Source organism: Hippoglossus hippoglossus, chromosome 4, assembly GCF_009819705.1.
Source record: "Hippoglossus hippoglossus isolate fHipHip1 chromosome 4, fHipHip1.pri, whole genome shotgun sequence".
Classification (NCBI taxonomy): Eukaryota; Metazoa; Chordata; class Actinopteri; order Pleuronectiformes; family Pleuronectidae; genus Hippoglossus; species Hippoglossus hippoglossus.
In genome coordinates this window covers 15,145,980-15,165,053 of record NC_047154.1, presented here as the reverse complement: position 1 = coordinate 15,165,053, position 19,074 = coordinate 15,145,980, and the positions used below count along the sequence as shown (strand labels likewise).

The 19,074-nt window shown below is 40.5% G+C and overlaps 3 protein-coding genes across 6 annotated transcripts; all 3 read right to left on the bottom strand.

Moving 5' to 3' along the window:
* Positions 1-1,048: 1,048 nt before the first annotated feature.
* lrrc15 (leucine rich repeat containing 15) lies at positions 1,049-5,690 on the bottom strand. Its single transcript, XM_034582605.1, has 2 exons — positions 5,422-5,690; positions 1,049-2,913 (listed from the first exon to the last, which is right to left on the bottom strand). Exon 2 carries the CDS (start codon positions 2,904-2,906, stop codon positions 1,194-1,196), a length of 1,713 nt encoding a protein of 570 aa, XP_034438496.1. The 5' UTR covers positions 2,907-2,913; positions 5,422-5,690; the 3' UTR covers positions 1,049-1,193.
* Positions 5,691-9,627: 3,937 nt separating this feature from the next.
* On the bottom strand, positions 9,628-12,600 carry LOC117759990 (platelet glycoprotein V). Of its 3 annotated transcripts, none has more exons than XM_034582603.1 (3): positions 12,465-12,600; positions 10,489-11,933; positions 9,628-10,428 (listed from the first exon to the last, which is right to left on the bottom strand). In XM_034582603.1, the coding sequence occupies exons 1-3, from the start codon at positions 12,481-12,483 to the stop codon at positions 10,000-10,002; spliced, it is 1,893 nt and encodes a 630-aa protein (XP_034438494.1). In that variant the 5' UTR covers positions 12,484-12,600; the 3' UTR covers positions 9,628-9,999. The 3 variants fall into 3 exon arrangements, with proteins under 3 accessions (XP_034438494.1, XP_034438495.1, XP_034438493.1); XM_034582604.1 differs by having other exon boundaries at positions 9,628-10,417; positions 10,499-11,933; XM_034582602.1 differs by having other exon boundaries at positions 9,628-11,933.
* A 3,587-nt stretch (positions 12,601-16,187) lies between these two features.
* Positions 16,188-18,412, bottom strand: uts2d (urotensin 2 domain containing). 2 transcript variants are annotated; one of them, XM_034582601.1, is made up of 6 exons: positions 18,320-18,412; positions 17,292-17,660; positions 17,024-17,128; positions 16,903-16,940; positions 16,595-16,685; positions 16,188-16,479 (listed from the first exon to the last, which is right to left on the bottom strand). In XM_034582601.1, exons 2-6 carry the CDS (start codon positions 17,389-17,391, stop codon positions 16,454-16,456), a joined length of 360 nt encoding a protein of 119 aa, XP_034438492.1. In that variant the 5' UTR covers positions 17,392-17,660; positions 18,320-18,412; the 3' UTR covers positions 16,188-16,453. The 2 variants fall into 2 exon arrangements, with proteins under 2 accessions (XP_034438492.1, XP_034438491.1); XM_034582600.1 differs by lacking the exon at positions 18,320-18,412 and having other exon boundaries at positions 17,292-18,174.
* Positions 18,413-19,074: the final 662 nt, after the last annotated feature.

Here is a 19,074-nt window from a genome sequence, read left to right as displayed (position 1 = left end):
TCAGCATTTGTGATTCGTTTGTTTTGTCTTGTCTCTGTATAATTGCAGGGGAAGCGATGGAAGGAAGTTTGGGATTCTTGCCAAAATAGTTTCAAACATTATTGGGACTTCCGTCCAGTAGATGGCAGTCTTTTATATTGAATGGATATAATCGAGAGGACAGCAGACAAAAGTCTGATGAGTGGTGGAAGTTACTACCATTGGTAAATGTGCACAATTACTACATCACTCTGTTTATGACAATCAACATCGTTTTCTGAATGATTATTTTGAATGCAAACTTCTGGTACAGTATCATGCTGTACCCTTTTCAATTCATTGTGACTACTTTAAAATCCACTCAGTCTGGACAGGAGATTTCCTGTGAAGTCGTTTCAAGAAGATCAGCAACGCAATTTGTAATTTTTTTCTGTCAATCATGTAATATATGATTCAGTATGTAAGTGCAATGCTGCTGACCTTCATAACTTAACCTTTACTTTGTGGGTAAACTACTTTTCACAGGGATTTCAGTCGTGTTTTGTCTATCACCATGTCCTGGAATAAGGTATTCTGTCATATTCTTTGAGAGAAAGTGTGTGAGTTGTCATGTTATACCGTGAATAGCTTACTTCAGTAAATGATCACTTCAAAGTGAGACTGATTCCTCTAAAAGCAGTGCATTTATTCATTGTACAGTAACATGTTGCTTTGAATTGTCTTACAATGGATTAACAATTACATCTTTGATTTAGCATGGATAGTCATTCAACGATTACATCTGTTGCTGAAATGTATTGTTAGCACAAAAATTCAAACTGCAATAATTAATGGAATAATGAAAGACCATTGAACAGAGTACTCAGTTCAGTCTCCATTTTTTTTAAAGAAGTACACTGTTTCAGTGCATTTCAGTTTACATTCACAAAACGTTCACACTTTCCCATAAAAATAGTTTTTACAGATAGTGTGTAAAATGACAGATCACTTCTTAGAGCACACAGTACTGGTACAAAGCGGTATGCTAACTAATTCAAAAGAAAATCCATTTCCTTGTTTGTTCTAGCTGAAGAAGAAGGAGCTGTTGTGGTTCTTTCTATGACTTGGAGGCTCTAAAATCAACGCTATGCTCCAGATTTTGTCGGCAGACCTCAGTAATCAGAGAGCAGTTTCCCTTGGCTTTAAAAGTTATTGTGTTATTGATGCTGGGTGGTCTACAGCACAGAGTTCTTACTTCTGCGGCCTATATTTCCTCTGCCTCTCTTGTTCTTCCTCCAGCACACGCAGCTGATGATCACAGTGCTAATGATGACAGTGGACACTACTGCGATGATGATAAGGGTTATCGCAGTATCATTAGAAACCGTTCCCTGTTCCCCTTGTCCGCTGCTGGTGACTTCCTCAGGCTCCGAGGTGGGTGTGGTCTTGACAGCAGGTGGGACAGTGCTTCTTCTAGTTGGAGGGGTATTTGGTTTCTTCCTCTTCTCCGTTGAAGTCAACACAGGATCCTCGGTAGAGCTGAGAGGCATCAGGTTCTCGTTTGTCAGCAGAGCGATCACCTCCCCGTTCAGATTGAAAGGCACTTCACACACCACAAGGGTTTGGTTGGCCTTGGTTGGGTGCTGTCTCAGCCAATCCCTAAGAGGCAGAATATCTTTATCACACCTCCAGGGATTCTGCTGTAGGAGAACTTCATTTGTCACAGTGAGTGCATCCAGACTTTCCTGTGGCATGTTGTTGAAGGAATTGTTTCGCAGGTCTATCTCTCCAAGATGGCTCACGCCCTGCAGAAAACCCACAGGGAGTGAGCTGATGAAGTTATGCTCCAGGGAAATGTTGACCAGGCTGGGAAGACCTTGGAAAGTCCCAGCTTGCAACGTTGTGAGCAGATTGGTGTGAAGTGATATCTCTCCCACCTTCTCCAACCCTCTGAAGGTCCCGGTAGAAACGTAGTTGATCTGGTTGCGACTAAGCACCAGCAGATGCAACTGAGTAAGATTCCTGAAGGTGTCATCCTCCACACGGCTGAGCTTGTTGTCATATAGCCACAGCTCCTGCAAGGGCATTGGCCCAAACACCCCTGGACCCAGACTCTCCAGCTGGTTTTCATACAGTGACATCTGGGAAAGGAGGGGAAGGTTTAAAAAGATCCCCAGTGGAAGAGATGTAAGCCTGTTGTTAGAGAGGAACAGCTTTTGGAGCTTCCGAGTGTTAGAGAACAGGTCACGGTGGAGGTGAGTGATTAGATTGTCATTTAGGGATAGTTCCTCTAGATTGCCAAGGTCATCCAGACTGCCAACAGGAAGTTCCTGTAGGGAGTTTTTACTAAGCCGCAGGGTTTTAAGCTTAGAAAGACCCTTGAATGTCTCCACAGGCAGTTGACTGATATTGTTTCCGGAAAGTAAAAGATAACTTAGCTGGGTAAGAGTGTTAAAAGTTTCAAAAGGTACAGAAGTGAAAAGATTCTTGCTTAGGTCAAGAATTTTCAGATACTTCAGAGAGGAAAACCAATGAGGGCGGAGTACCAGGAGTTTGTTGCTCTTTAGAGTCAGAGACTCGAGACTCTGAAGATTTTGGAATAAGGCCTCTGGGAGATCTTGCAGTTCCGTGCCAGTAAACCCTAAGGCACCTATATACAGAGTGGCATCAAGTGTGCCAGGGTGTACCTCTTTCAGAGCAGTGTCTTTAATCACAAAGATGCTGAGGGCGTTAGAGAAAACAGTCAGGTCCTCTGGTTTCAGAGAGTAGATACTGGAGTTGGAGACGTAGAGGGTAGTGGTAGATGAGGGCAGAGGTGTGGGGAAGTCTGAGAGACCACTGCAGAGTATTTTGTTTGCTTGACATTTGCATCCAACTGGACAAGCCCAAACAACAGCATTTAGAGAACAGAGAAGAAGGAACACATGAAGGGTCAGTGGCAAGTCCATGTTTCTCCTGGAAAACAAAAAAAAAACATATTTTGCAGTTAAAACTGGTTGTGAGTCTTTAGCGTAAATTGTTTGTCCTCAAAGGGCACACCACCAATTTTACTTGTGAATTACTGCCCTGTGGTTATATGCCTCCACCAACCAGGGCAGTTTCTCTCAACATAAATATTTTCCAGATTCATATGAGGTCATTGTAACCGTTACCTTTTACCACTGAAATCGAATCAATTAATGTTTGAGTCAATGTGACATCTCCAGCTGTGAAGAAATTCCCCAAAGGCAGACTTGAGATATTATGTTCAGGAGAAAATGTGTTTTTGTGAGGCCACCGTGACCTTGAATTTGGACCTTTGACCACTCAAATCATTTCATCCATGAGTCTAAGTTAGGATACGAAAGATAAGAAAGATTATCTCAAGGTGTTTTTAAGAAAACAAGTTTAATGAGGTCACAGTGACCTTGACCTATGACCCCCAAATTCTAATCCTGGTCATCATTGACTCCAAGTGAATGTTTGTGCTAAATGTAATAAGTTAATAAGCTAAATGGGTTTCATAAGGCATAACAACATTGACATTTTACCCAGAGCATAGATCCATTTGTGCTCATGAAGGAAACTGAATTGCTCCGTTCTAAACATGAAGCTTTGTTGTGTTTTTAACCGTGTGCTACTCTCGGACATTTGCTGTGCAGTCTTTTTTAGTTTCCGTGGTCTGTTTTTTCTCCCTTCCCTGAGAGAACAGCCACGAAGGGGGATCTCTACATTTTAAATCACCATCACAATAAGACATTTCTACTGAAGGCAACTCTAATTAGTAACAGTGCCTCCACATTGCAGCCTCAGCATTCTTGTTTTAACCAAAGAGGAGACATTAGCATGGATCGATCTAGTGCTTTATTCTTTGCTGCCTGTGGCTTGGAGCATTGCTCATTAGCATTACCAAAAGGGCTGACTGGTGAAACACTGTTTTTAGCCAGCGTTTGGCATTAAAACCCTGAATTCTTGATTTGTATTCATCAGACATTTCAGTCTGCTGCGGGATGTTTTGGAATTAAAGACCCAAAATGCTGAGTAGACGCTGGTATGACATGCACATGGTGTTTGGTTTCCCCCACTATAGCAAAATACTTTCTATTTGCTCTCTATATTTGCTGTGTTTATAGTTCACAGCCTGCCCATGTTGGAGGCTGAGGCTGTGCTCACTGTTTGTAGTGGGACAGGAGAACAGAACTGCCTCTTTATACAAATCCATTTAAAGTTCTGCGACTTCATGTTGGCAAGCGTGAGTTGTTTCTCAGTGGCTGAAGTGTATTAGGGTGCAGAAAGAGTCTCTGAGAGGAAGTAGCGTTCGTTCTGTTCTGTCTTCTCTTTCTTTCTCTTTTGTTTTTCACATCAGAGATCGAGGATCATAAAAACCACCTTGGTAAATCGCAGCTCTTCCTGTTTTTGACAAATTGTGAGCTCATTTTATTTAAGCTGAGGGGTGCGAGGTCCCTGCTGTGAGATTGACATTTTCATTGTTTGTAGAACATTGTCATTTTTCTATTTTAAAAATCAGATTGTTACAATTGTTATACTTCATTTCTAACGGTATACCTTCTACTATTACAAAATCTATGAAAATACATAAAAACCTTAATAATAGTAATATTAGTTCTGACTTTCCCTTTTTTTGTTCATGTTGGGAGATATCCACTGGTTTCGTCACAATCTCTACTTCCCTTTTTCTCTTAAATGTTGTGAATGTGATGGTCAGATTTCACATTTAGGGTCAGGCTGGGGTTTCAATAATGGAAAAAAAAATTAAAATAGTTGCCACACATTTCAGTTCCCCTTTAGCTGTAGGTCTTCCGTTAGAAAAAATGACTACATCACACTTTCATCCTCCTCGACTTAAAACTACAACTGTGCAGCCTTTTTGCCTGTTTACAACAGTTTAATAATGTTCCCATTCAAACCATGTTTCCACTCTGGTTTATATTATAATGTCCCAGTCCAACTAAAACCACAGTCTAGTCTTCACTGGGATGACCTGGAACCGTCTACAGCGCACTGTAATGGCTAAAGCATTTCCAGTTCACCAGTAATTGCTTAGATTTTTTTTCCCCCCTTGCCGGAGCTGATGCATCAGCACTTTGTAAAAGACTGAACTAACAGAAGAGAAAAGAAAGTGGTCAAATCATTGAGACGCGATTCATTTTACATATAAAAGGTTTTTGTTTAAGCTTTTACATAAACTGTCAAAATGTTAGGATGCAAGTTTAACATTCAAGCTCCCCTCAGTCACTTAATTCAGTTATTTTAGGAATAACATAGACAGTATATGTCGACTCTCTTCTTCACATGAATACACACATTCCTTGGTTAAATCACAAAAGGACGTAAGCGGTAACTTATTGATCATCATAGCTGTCTCCTTCATGTTTCCTCCCTGAAATCTTTTAGCATCATTTTCATTCTATAGCATGTCGATCAGCACCCTGATAACACGGGACACTATTTGGCAGAACTTACCTCCAGTAGGATCTGACGATTGAGTGAACACAGACAGTGGGTCGGTCTGGTTATCTTTTATGTGCGTCCTCCCTTCTCGTCCTCAGGTTCACAAATCCTGTGATGAAAGTTTCCAGCACTTTCTGAACTCTCACGGCATCACATTTTCCTGCTCCTCGTCATCACTTGTTTCCCTTCCTCAGTCACTTTTTTTGTCCTGAGGTCATGAAACCTGCAGGTTTTTTCTCTGAAGCCTCAGTGTCACTGTTCAGCCGGCCCAGCCCCCCCCCCCCCTCTTGCTGTCCCCTCCTCACACAATCACACCCACACTCACATTTTCTGGGGGATCAGGCAACAGGGGAAGCCCCACCCCTCTGGAACTGTATGGCTGCTTGAGCGCATGTAGGAGGATGTGTGTGATCTGTAATTCATCTGAGTGGATCCACATGTCTTCACCTATGTAACTACATGTGTTTCTTGTTTTCTTCCAGGAACACATGTAAGGTATACTTCAGTTGGTTAGTGTTGCAGGCAGGGGGAGAATTTGGTTCAAGTCAAGAGAAAGGATTTTGTGTTTAGTTTTGAGTGTATGCGCACTGTTGTTGTTTTGGTTTTGCAAATTGAAGCATAAGCTGCTCATATTTGTATATGTGACAACCCTGGTATGCTTGTAAGCCGATGGGTTTGGCACTTGGCACTTCATAAATCCACTGTTAGGGAATTATACTCAGCACAAAAAAACAACAAAACAACCAGAGCACTTGTGTCCAGTCTTTTGATGCAGATTATATGATTCTGGATGAAATAGTGTGAGAATTACCTGCTGTTGCACAAAGCTACTGTACGTGTGCTCGCACATTATGCTGTTGAATGACACTTTCATCATAAATATCCAGAGTGTATCACATATCAAGAAATCATGCTTTATTAGGATGGAAGGAAACAAGACATAACCCCTGAAAATGTCGAGCGTTTAGCTTTTTTTCATGAACCTGTTCATGTAAGTACGTGGTGATTTGGCCCTGGTACTAAAATGTGGAATGTTCTGTTCCTCAATAAACCAGTGAGAGAGGGAAAAAAAGGTTAAGCAGCAAGTGTTGTGCTGCTTCTAACATTCCTTTGTAGCTGTAAGTAAATCCATCTGTTTTATAAGCCGACTAACTCCCTCTTTACCACAGGCTACAGATAGCGAGGGTGGAGTTAACGTATAGCCGGGCCGTTTCTGCAATCTTTCTGATATTGCTGTGAAGACACAGGAGGAGAAAGTTCGTACCAGTGTTTTATAAATGACTAAATTGATCTTTAACTTACAAAATCACAATGGAGTCTATTGTCATCAAGCTGAAGTATGTGTCCACATGGATCCGTAACATCACCGATAAACTGTTCATGCTATAACAGACTGGAAGTCATTTTAACTGTCACTTTATTGAATCAGGAAAATCCAGATTAAAAAGGGGGTTTATTAGTTGTTTCTTTCAGGTTAATAAAACATGTTGCCAGCGGATGATTCATGTGAGATATGATCTTTTTCAAAGTACTTTGGAGAGCAGGAGTTAGCAGAAACACACACAGAATATTTTTTTTTATATCTGACAATTGATACGTTAATAAAAAACCTATATCTAAACAACAATCCATCAATCAACATTTAAAAACATTTTTTTAAAAATCGAACATTTGTGAGTCCTTGGGTACAATCTTGACTTTTCTTCTTCTTTTTGATTATATATAACCTTGTAAACTGTCCTCTTGAAAAATACAGTTTACTGTCTCGGCTCCTATACATCACATAAACTCTTGGTATACATCCCTTAATATCTGTGTGGATTTTGAGGTATTAAAAGCTACTGCTGAGTTTGCCAAGTTACAGGTACAAAGGCAGTGATGGCACTGGACTGATGTACTTTAGGTAAAAGCCTGAGTTACAGTAACAGACATTCTTAGGGCTTCACATGATAATATTTAATAAGGGTTCATATTTAGAAATGACTATTTGTATAGCGAAATTAGGCATAGGTCTGTACTTAGAACTTTTCTGAGAAAACAACTCCATTTAAATGGGAATCAGTTGGTGTTCAAAAAGAAACTCAATGGTAAACTTACTATTGCTGTATAACTACTGCATATCTATAGCTATAGCTGAAACTATATTATATATTTTGAGTGTGTTTTTACATTTCACACAAAAAACACATATACCCCAAAACCTCAATGTCTATTATTTTGACATAAGAATTTTATCGTACCAAACAACAACCAAGAGTCTCCTGCAAATGAGCTGTGGAAAATATCAGGTTAAGATAAGATGTATCTGTCACCATTTAGAATAATAATTTTAAAAAACTGTTAAATGGGGACAACTTCCTGATCTTTGTTGTTAAACTTGTGTCTCCAGTTGATTGTGGGGTCAGTGGTTGAGATTTGAGCTAAGTTAACATTAGGGAAGTGGTGAATAAGTCTGCAGGAAATTATTGCAAGTCTGTGTAAAGTTCCCAAAAGTGACCCATGACAATACGTGTGTGTGTGTGTGGGTGTGTGGGTGTGTGTGTGAGAGAGAGAGCGAGGGAGAGTGTGTCACCACTGTTGTGTGAGCTCAGTGTACTGGAAGGGCCTAATCACTGGTTGTCATAGCGATGAACTTGGGCACTGCTCCCCAATTCATCCTCTTTTGTTTGCTGTTTGCTGTTTAAAGTCCAATCTCCTCTCGAGGAATTCCCGGCATCCGCTGTCATTTTGTGAAGGTTTAAAAGCTTTGGAAGCTTTATTTTTCACGAGCAGTCAAACGTTCTCTGTTGTTTTGCCTCGAGAGAAAAATAAATAAAAATAAAGTGTGATCTGTATTCATCAACAAAACTGGTTAGAAATGTAACGTTAGTTCTATGACGATATACTTCTGTAAAGACATTTGTATGAAAGCTTGAGGATAACTCGTGGGATAAAATTTTTAATCCACAATCTTGTATTTCTTAAGTTACTGTATGTCATGAGTGATCTTGGATAACACAGAAAGAGAAACAATTGTGCACATTGTTGTGGGTTTGTTTTATAATGGAGGCTTGTGAAATTACAGGGGCACTGTTCTACAAAAGAATCAGTTCCAAAGTGATTTTACTCCCTGACCTTGTGAAATCATGGCGATGACTGACCTACTTGGAGTCACTTGTTTTGAAGGCTGTTGCGATAATGACGATGGGATGGGATTCATTTACGGAAAGCTCGTGCTTTCTTTTGGGAAAGCACATTTATCTGTCATTTCCTTTCAAAGAAGAAATCTGGATTATAACCCCAGATAAGAGAAAAGGATGTTTATCAAGAACTTCTATAAAATACATTGGGTGGCCCGACACAAGTCTTTGAAACAAACGCCAGATATGAATAGATTTAGCAAACGGTTTATTAGTATAAATATTCTTAAATATTCTATAACTTTTAAAGATAAAAAATACGACCAAACTGTGACAAACTGAGCTCCTAAATATCAGGTGGTTAATTCCCGAATTTATGACCTATACCTACCTCTGTTTTGTGATATCTATACAGTTATTGATTTGAATTATCTCAATGTAACAAAAGGTATTTGTCTGATTTAAACTGATAACAGATGTTGGAGCAAAAGTACTTGTAATTACTGATGGGAGAGGCAGGAATATCATCATGCTTGATGGTATTTTTATTTGCCTCAGCTGGCAGGAAGGAAGGAAGGAGGGGAGGAAGGAGAGAAAGAAACTCTTCATGTAGTTTGGCACTTTTACATCTAGAGGGAAACAAAACCACCTCGGTTTTGTATACGTTGATTGACATCATCACTCAAGTAAAAACAAAAACTTACACACGGTGTTAGTCATATTAAAAATGTTCATACATGCAATGTGATGACAAGGAGACAAAAAACTGCAACTAACCGTTATTTTTATTATTAATCAATCTGGAAAATATATTTTTAAACAAAATACACTCATTGTTTAGTTGATGATATGTTAAAATGGTGTAAAACACCCCCAAGACCCCAAAGTGATGTCTTCAGATTGTAAATGTGTCCAACCAACAGTCCAAAATCTAAAGAGATGTGATTTATTAACATACAAGACTTTGTCACCAGACATTTGAAAAGCTGGTGTCAGATAATGTTATATTATATTTAACATTTTTTTATAGAAGAGAAGTGAAGAAATAACAGCATTTTGTCATGTCTTAAAATAACAAATAACAAATTCACCAAAAAAAATGCAAATTATAATAAAAATGCATAAATTATATAAAATGACGAACAAATAATTTGTCAAATAAATTGATTTGCATTATCACAGCTTTGTTAAAGCTTAAAGTTTGTATTTCTTATTGTATTGTACTGTATATTATTAATTATTGTATCATCTAACCATGATTCTTAGCAAGCAATCTTAAACTAATCTTAGCTTTAACACTTTTTAAAATAGGCTACATTGAATCCCATTTCTCAAGCCAAACTGCTCACAACTAAAATAGCATAGAGAAAAGCAACAAACAATAGAGATCTTTAATGTGCTGCAGCTTGTGGAAAGGGACAGTTTATCTTTGGCTCTCGTGCACTCAGCCTGATAACATGGTGTGTTACCCTTATTTACGGGCACACTCAGCCTTCAGCTTATCCATGGTCTTGTCGAGGCGATACAAAGCATACATGGCAGCAAGAATGAGGAACAGGCCTGTGGTCGCGAGAAGGATGTGACAAAACATCAGGAACCCAGCCCAGGCTGTGTCTGAGGGCAGAAACCACACCAACACCCAGCCCCCGTGGTGGTTGTGGTGAACATACTCCGGCCCCTGCTCGATCACCAGCCGGTCATAGAAAACCTGTGGCGGCTGATAGCTCACGTGAGTCTCGGTACTCAGAGGGAGCTCTTCTTTTGGTAGAGCGGTGGTTACAGTGTGGAGGGAGGATGTCGCAGCATCGGAGGTGGTTGAATTTGCAGGTTTGGTGGATGATGGTATGATGACTTCACTGGTGCTTGATGGTGTTGCTGGTGGTGTGGTTGTTGAGGCTGTTCCACTGGTTGAGATGGCGTGGAATGGTTGTGCCGAGGCAGACAAGTTTTTCTTTCTAAAAAAAACAATGGTATCATCGCAAAATCTGAAGTCCTGATCACGCAAAGATTCTACTGTGTGGAACAGTTTGTTCCATGGACTGCGACATGTCACCTTGTCTTTGTCAATGACCACACGCGCATTGCTTCTTATCCATCTTGCAATACCTCTGATGCTGCACATGCAGTCCCAGGGGTTGCCACTCATATTCAGAGTGCCCAACGCTGCATTTGACAAGAAAATATCTCCCGGCAGAGTCTTGAGGTAGTTATTCTTCAAATCAATGGTCTGAAGCTTTTTGAGGCCCTGAAAAATGTTTTCGTTTAGGTTCTGCAGACTGTTGTCGCTCAGAACCAACATGTTCAGTGAGGTGAGTTTGGAGAACAGCTGAGGATGTAGATAGTGGAGGTTGTTGAATTTCAGCGAGAGCTTCTCGAGGTGGGGGAGACAGCAGAAAAGGTCTGCGGGCAACTCTCTGAGATGGGCATTTAAATGGAAGTGAAGCATCAACAGCCCAGACATGTTGCTGAATAAATTCCCAGGAACAGTAGTGAGATTGGTGTAGTACAGATACAATTCTTTCATCTCAGGCATGTGACCCATCAGCTGGTGTGGTAGAGAAAGCAAGGGGTTGTTGTAGAGGGTCAGCTTAATCAGCTTGGGCATGTTATAAAAGGTTTCTTGGGGGACACCCTGAAGTTGGTTGGAGGACAAAGTGAGATTCGTCAGGTTCGTCAGTGGATGGAACAGAAGCCGCGGGAGCCTGGCGATCTGGTTGTGGTCGATCAGTAGCACCTGGAGGTTGATGAGTGCATCAAACAGCTCAGACTCCAGCGCCTCGAGTTTATTGTTGTACATGTAGAGATAGAGAAGGTTGCTCAAGGAGTGAAAGATGGTGGGAGAAAGCCTCTTTAAGCGGTTCCTGGCAAGGTTCAGATAGGTGAGTTCGGTCAGCCCATTGAAAACATCCGGAGCAAGATTCATCAGCTTGTTGCGGCCCAGGTCCAGAACCTGCAACTGAACAAGTCTGTTAAATATTTCTGGAGAAATGGTCTCCAGCTGGTTTCCATCTAAAAACAGCTGCTCTAGAATGGTCAGCGGACTGAACACTAGAGGGGGAAGCGTGGTGAGATTGTTGGACGACAGCTTGATGAACCTGAGCTTTGGAGCGACGTGGAAAGCCAGCGGTCGGATGGTGTGTAGTTGGCTTTGAGTCAGACCGAAGCGCTGCATGAGTTCCAGATTTTCCAGGCTCTGATCGTTTATAACATTCATGTTTGTGTCGTCGAGGTACAGCTGGTATGTCAGAGGGGGCATCTCCTTTGGTATGTCCGTGACCATGTCGCCTGTGCACAGGACGACATTTTTATACGAACAGTCGCAGTCCAGAGGGCAGACCGGTCTGCCCTCGGAGCTGTAGGAGCAGTGAGGCAGCATGAAGAGGATGAGTATGATCCACAAGGGGCCTGCATGGTTAAAATAAAGACACATTTAGACACATGATCACATTTTTTATTATGTTATTACATCACATTATTATTATTGTAAGTTCATCTCATTAATTGACATTTGATTTGAAATGAAAATTAGCTCTTTATTATCTCTTTTCGATTCTGTTCTTCATTCTGTATTTAAAGCATATTTCCTTCCCTCTCAATACTTTTTCTGTTAATCTAATTTATGTCCAATTTTCTTTTTCATATTAATACATAACCTGTATTGTGGATATTGTTTGATAATGTTTTGTATTTTATCTTTTGTAAATACGGTTTTCATATACGCTATTACTGGTTTCAACCACACCCCACATGAACTTTGACATTTAATTGATGTATTTTGTATCTATGTTTTGTAAACTAAACTAACCCTAACCCTTCTCCAAGAGTAATCATCAAAGAAATAAGATAAAATGACCTTTTTCTATCAGTTTCAGACCAAATCTATGACAAAAAAAACTTGCATTATAACGTAAGAAAATTGAGGAAAACTCTACCGACCTCTGAAGTAGGAATCCATCTCTGTCTGTTTGATTCCACGATGATAACGATGCTCTGTTCTTCTCTTGGGGCTGGAGCGGTAGCTGACTCCCACTGTCTATCAAATCACCCCTCCCCCTTCTTATCCAGAATACCCACCCAGACATCATCACCACACATATTTTAATGGCCTTTTTATATTGAATTTATTATGTATATTACAACACCACTCTCATAACCCCATTATTTTGTAGTTTAGGGTTTTATTTAACAACTTTTTTCCAACATACACTACCGTTCAAAAGTTTGGGGTCACCCAGACAATTTCGTGTTTTCCATGAAAACTCACACTTTTATTTATCAAATGAGTTGCAAAATGAATAGAAAATATAGTCAAGACATTGACAAGGTTAGAAATAATGATTTTTATTTGAAATATTAATTTTGTTCTTCAAACTTTGCTTTTGTCAAAGAATGCTCCATTTGCAGCAATTACAGCATTGCAGACCTTTGGCATTCTAGCTGTTAATTTGTTGAGGTAATCTGTAGAAATTTCACCCCACGCTTCCTGAAGCACCTCCCACAAGTTGGATTGGCTTGATGGGCACTTCTTGCGTACCATACTGTCAAGCTGCTCCCACAACAGCTCAATGGGGTTGAGATCTGGTGACTGCGCTGGCCACTCCGTTACAGACAGCATACCAGCTGCCTGCTTCTTCCCTAAATAGTTCTTGCATAATTTGGAGGTGTGCTTTGGGTCATTGTCCTGTTGTAGGAGGAAATTGGCTCCAATCAAGCGCTGTCCACAGGGTATGGCATGGCGTTGCAAAATGGAGTGATAGCCTTCCTTATTTAAAATCCCTTTTACCTTGTACAAATCTCCCACTTTACCAGCACCAAAGCAGCCCCGGACCATCACATTACCTCCACCATGCTTGACAGATGGCGTCAGGCACTCTTCCAGCATCTTTTCACCTGTTCTGCGTCTCACAAATGTTCTTCTGTGTGATCCAAACACCTCAAACTTTGATTCGTCTGTCCATAACACTTTTTTCCAATCTTCCTCTGTCCAATGTCTGTGTTGTTTTGCCCATATCAATCTTTTCTTTTTATTGGCCAGTCTCAGATATGGCTTTTTCTTTGCCACTCTGCCTAGAAGGCCAGCATCCCGGAGTCGCCTCTTCACTGTAGACGTTGACACTGGCGTTTTGCGGGTACCATTTAAAGAAGCTGCCAGTTGAGGACCTGTGAGGCGTCTATTTCTCAAACTAGAGACTCTAATATACTTGTCTTCTTGCTGAGTTGTGCACCGGGGCCTCCCACTTCTCTTTCTACTCTGGTTAGAGCCCGTTTGTGCTGTTCTCTGAAGGGAGTAGTACACACCGTTGTAGGAAATTTTCAGTTTCTTCGCAATTTCTCGCATGGAATAGCCTTCATTTCTAACAACAAGAATAGACTGGCGAGTTTCACATGACAGTTCTCTTTTTCTGGCCATTTTGAGAGTATAATCGAACCCACAAATGTGATGCTCCAGATACTCAACTAGCTCAAAGGAAGGCCAGTTCTATAGCTTCTCTCACCAGCAAAACAGTTTTCAGCTGTGCTAACATAATTGCACAAGGGTTTTCAAGGGTTTTCTAATCATCCATTAGTCTTCTAAGGCGATTAGCAAACACAATGTACCATTAGAACACTGGAGTGATAGTTGCTGGAAATGGGCCTCTATACACCTATGTAGATATTTCATTAAAAACCAGACGTTTCCACCTAGAATAGTCATTTACCACATTAACAATGTATAGAGTGTATTTCTGATTAATTTAATGTTATCTTCATTGAAAAAAACAGTGCTTTTCTTTGAAAAATAAGGAAATTTCTAAGTGACCCCAAACTTTTGAACGGTAGTGTACACTATTTGAACACGCAAATATTTCGACCTACAAGTTTTACTGAAAACATTCACAATGGCTCTGTTCATTTCAAGTGTCCCGATAAGACATGACAGTGTGACAATAGGTCAGCATGAGAAGGACCCAGAAACTGAAGCAGCTAAATGGAATTCAACCATTATATGCTTTTTTCTGTGACTTGTCAAAGTGTTAGCTGTTAAAAAGACCTGTTGCTTTTTATTTTTCCTTCGTGTAAAGTTTTTGGAGAGTTTCTCCTGGTCTGGGAGTGTTTGTCAGGAACTGTGAAGTGTAAAACTCAAAGTGACACGGAGGCTGCTTGGTCATTTCCTGTGGACTTATCTTGACAGAATGGTGTGACCACACGCTGCCTGTGCTCCAGTTTGAGGAATGAACTGAAGCGGATAACGTTTATTTCTGGTCCATATCAGTCAGAGACGTTTTGTGTCTGATGCGTTCGATGGAAACGCATAGTTCCGTTTGTCGTTTGTGTGTAAAACAAGACAGTGTTTTTCAGTTATTGGTCCTGCGGTACCAGGCAGTGATGACAACTGTTTAGCAGCAGTAACTCCCAGATCCCAGCAGTTTTACAACAGGGTCCCATGGCACCTTCATCAAACCTGGGACATCAGTTTATTTTTAAGTTTGGTGTGTGTGTGTGTGTGTGTGTGTGTGTGTGTGTGTGTGTGTGTGTGTGTGTGTGTGTGTGTGTGTGTGTGTGTGTGTGTGTGTGTGTGTGTGTGTGTGTTGCTGTAAAGTGCTGAAATTATGTAGTAAATACAAGGTCCTGTATTTCAAGATAAATAAAACATTCATTTACTTGAATTTATTTTCAGCGACACCTTGTCGGTTGATATATTCAACATGTACCACGGAAGCAGAATAACTGACGTTTACTGTACAAAATGAAAAATGGTAAAAAAATAAAGTATAAATAGTATGATATAATACATTTTATATAAATATTGTAATATTTATGTAAGATTATAGGTATATACGACATATGACTGTTTATTTTAATATAGGACGATTTTTTTTCAATTAATGTTCCTTTCTGTGCAGGAATTAACTGTATAGGTTGTGATGTAATGTTGTTTTGTGTGCATGTGGAAATTTTGATGTGCAGTCCTAATAAGCTCTGAAACAGCATCAGGGAATACCGGTCGTTCCTCCCTCTTCTGTGATGCTGCTCTTTTACACTCACTGATGTGGCAGATGCTTTAATCCTGAGCCGTTTACACCTGAGTCACAGCACTAAAGCTGTTTTACACTGTGAATGCTGGTGAATCCTCTTCTGTTCATCATGTTGCTGTGTGTGATTCATATCTTTTCACAGCAGCTCTCGCATTGTCTAGACCAGTGACTCAGCTTTGTCACCAAAGTCCTTCAAAAGATCCAATCAAATGAAATTCATGGCAAAGTAAATGACTTAGACACTTATTTCAATCGTTCAAACATGTTATATTAAAAGTGAATAAAGAATTTGAATAGTTATGAGTGTTAAGAATATAACATCATTGCCATGGGAACTTAAAGAAATGTGTTATTTTCAAGCCCCTTCAAAGAGTCTATCCCAATTATTTCCTCTGAAAAGCTTTTAGATGAAAAATATCACCCCAAAATATAAAGATAACATCATAATAGTATTTATTCTGTAAAAGGAAGGAGAGTGCATTTTTTAAAAGCAGCGACAAACAAGACGTTTGTTGGCAGTAACAAACATGTTATGCCCAAAGCAGCCACAAGAGAGTGACATAAACACAAGCAAATAGCAAATGAATATCCCTTCTAAAATAATAATAATAATAATAATAATAATAATAATAATAATAATAATAATGTCTTTACAGACACATTTATTTTGTCATATCTGACCCTCAAGTATTTCCAGGGAGTAGCTGAATATTTACAGATCAAAGGATTTTACAGCCACAGTCCTCACAGCTCTCATGAGAAACGTTTTATTGATGACATTGATTATGATACAACTCTATATTGCTGGAATAAATACATTGTGATTATATCACTGGTGCTGTGAGTCTTAAGGCTTTGTTGGGCTTTGCAGCAGGATTTCACCGGGGTCCTCCTCCTCTTGCATCCGTCTCACACACAGTATTTCCAGAAGCAAGCTGCAGAAGTAGAGAGATGACGACTTTTAAGATGACATCTGTCATGCACTCACAAATACAAGTGTTAATCAGTGTGAACGATAAGAGATAAATCCAGATTCTGAATTTGACTTACGTTCGCCCCTCTTCTGAGTTAGAGCTTTGCCCTCAGCCAAATTGGCTGTGATCTGCCTCTCCAGCTCCAGGTCCTCCCTCAGCGCCCGGAGCTACAAGCAGAGATCACAGTGATTGAACACACCAAGACCAAGCTGTCATCTCAGGATCAATACACCATCAATTATCAATGGCTTTTTTTAATCAAGTATTTTGACAGGTTTTCATTCACGCCCTAATAATAGATGTAGAACTTTTTGTTCTCAAACACAATCTCACACTGAATCAAGTTTCCTGGCTACTTCATGGTAAATCTGTAAATATCCTTACCTCCTCTAATTCAGCTAATTTGTTGGCCAGTTCAAGACCTGTGGAGAGAAAAATCAGTTATCGTCCCTTGAGAATATCTCTGTGTTAATTATGTCAAATTCAACCCTTCTTTGCTTCTCACCTAGAGGATCGTCCTTTTCAACTGAAACTAGGCTCTTGTGCAGTAAGAGTGCAAGAATCTTGCTCTGGGCCTCTGTATCCTCTTTGGGATTGAAAACACGGTTTCCTGAACACACAAAGCAAATAAATATACAACTTTAAACACCATAAATATCACACAATATGAACAGAAAATGAAGCCATGTCCAAGATTTTATCTTGTTGCATTTTGTTACACTTAAAACCAGCAATGGCATTCATTTAAATCAAAGATCATTTTGCAAGCTCACCAGGGTTGAACGTGCTCCTTCCATCCACACTCAGCGCTCCCTGCAGTATTAACAAACTCAGGAGTCCTAAGCAGTAGTTCACAACGGATGTTCTGTCCATGGCACTCGCTCTGTATGGTCCCAGGCTAACGCTGCACTATGAGTCCTCCCTGGAGCAAGGCGAGCAATCCACTGCCTTGGGCCCATCCATTCAATATATTTATCCTTTCCGAGGCCGAGAGGAGGGGCCAGTCGGTCCTTGCGTACTAAATCAATAGCTGGTCATTGAGGCTTTTCGTCAATAGGCCACATTTTCATGGGGTTCATGGAGCGTCTGGGTGAAATACAGTGATCTGACGTCGTAGGTGAGGCCAGCGACCCTGAATCACTCTGACATGGGCAATTCAAACGGAGAGGAAGTTATCAATCAGCCTGCTGGTTAGATGTTCTTGGCACCTGCAAGTCTTTTTCTTTTACATTAATTGCTTCTTTAAATAGGCACATCGGAGCGTGTTGGTCTAGGGGGGGGGGGGGGGATTGATTCAGTCCCAAAGTGCATCATCGTGCACTGGAGATGAGCTCCTCAATCTTGGCTTCAGGACTGATCTGGAGCTGAAGGGACATCCATCACTGTGGCAGTGATGACATCCACCCAGCACCTCCTAAGTCACTGTGGCCTAAATATGCATCAAGGAAATCACATCTCATGCATCCTGCCAGGGGAGCAGACCCCCTGTGTGCATTGTTGAAGAAATGAGCTGGTTGGCATCCGCTGAATTTGACTGGTGATGGTGTTGACGTCTGGTGTCTCATATCTAAGAACCTTTCCTGAAGCCATCACTTTGAATGTTTGAAGTGCAGCCACTCAAAGACTCGACAGAGAGACAAGAGCGTCTGCTGTGTGTGTGTGTGTGTGTGTGTGTGTGTGTGTGTATAGATAGATAGACGCTGATCTATTTTATAGTCAAATGAATTCATTATAACTTAATCAACAGTATTCCTTTTTTTTTTTTTTAAAGGTAATTTGTAAAAGTTTGGTCGATACCTACCTGCATGTTGCAATAGTGGACGCTAGAGGGAGCAGTTATATTAACATAACCAGATACCACCTGCTGTCAGGTCACGTGACACGTGTGTATTTGTTTGTGCCGATGAAAGACAGAAAATGAGACAGAGAGAGCAAGAGAAGCAAAGAGGAAGCCTGAGACACACTGTTACTCGCGGACGTGTGTTCTCTTCATTCATACACACAGCTGTCTGCTCTGTGCCTGTTGAATTCACATACAGTCCCTGAACGCGTCACTGTTCATGTGGACCCCAGTCGGGCTCCGTGGTGTGTTCACTGTCACCTCAGGATGTGACTTCTCGTGGCTGCAGATGCTCCACACACACTGGATCCTGCGGAGGAAGCTGGGTCAAGTTGACCACACGGTGTGAGGCTGATACCGGACGTGTCAGAATCTGGCCTTCAAAATGAAAGCTGACAGAAACATTGAATTTCAAGATGACTCCAGAATATGATCACAATAATAAATACAATAATAATACATGTTTTGAAATCGGATGTAGTTACTCGGTAGACTTTTTACAAACCATATGGGAAATGCATCAACGTCCAATTAATTGAAATCAAATAATAATTCAAGCCACAAATTCTCAACTCCTAAATCAAGACTCAGTTGCCAGTTGTCCATATATCATGGCTCCCATTAATGTTTAGGTACCTGGTGAGCAAGGGTGCAAAATACAAGCTGCTTAATTATACAATTCTGGATGATTCATGGTTAAAGACCCAAAAAACGAA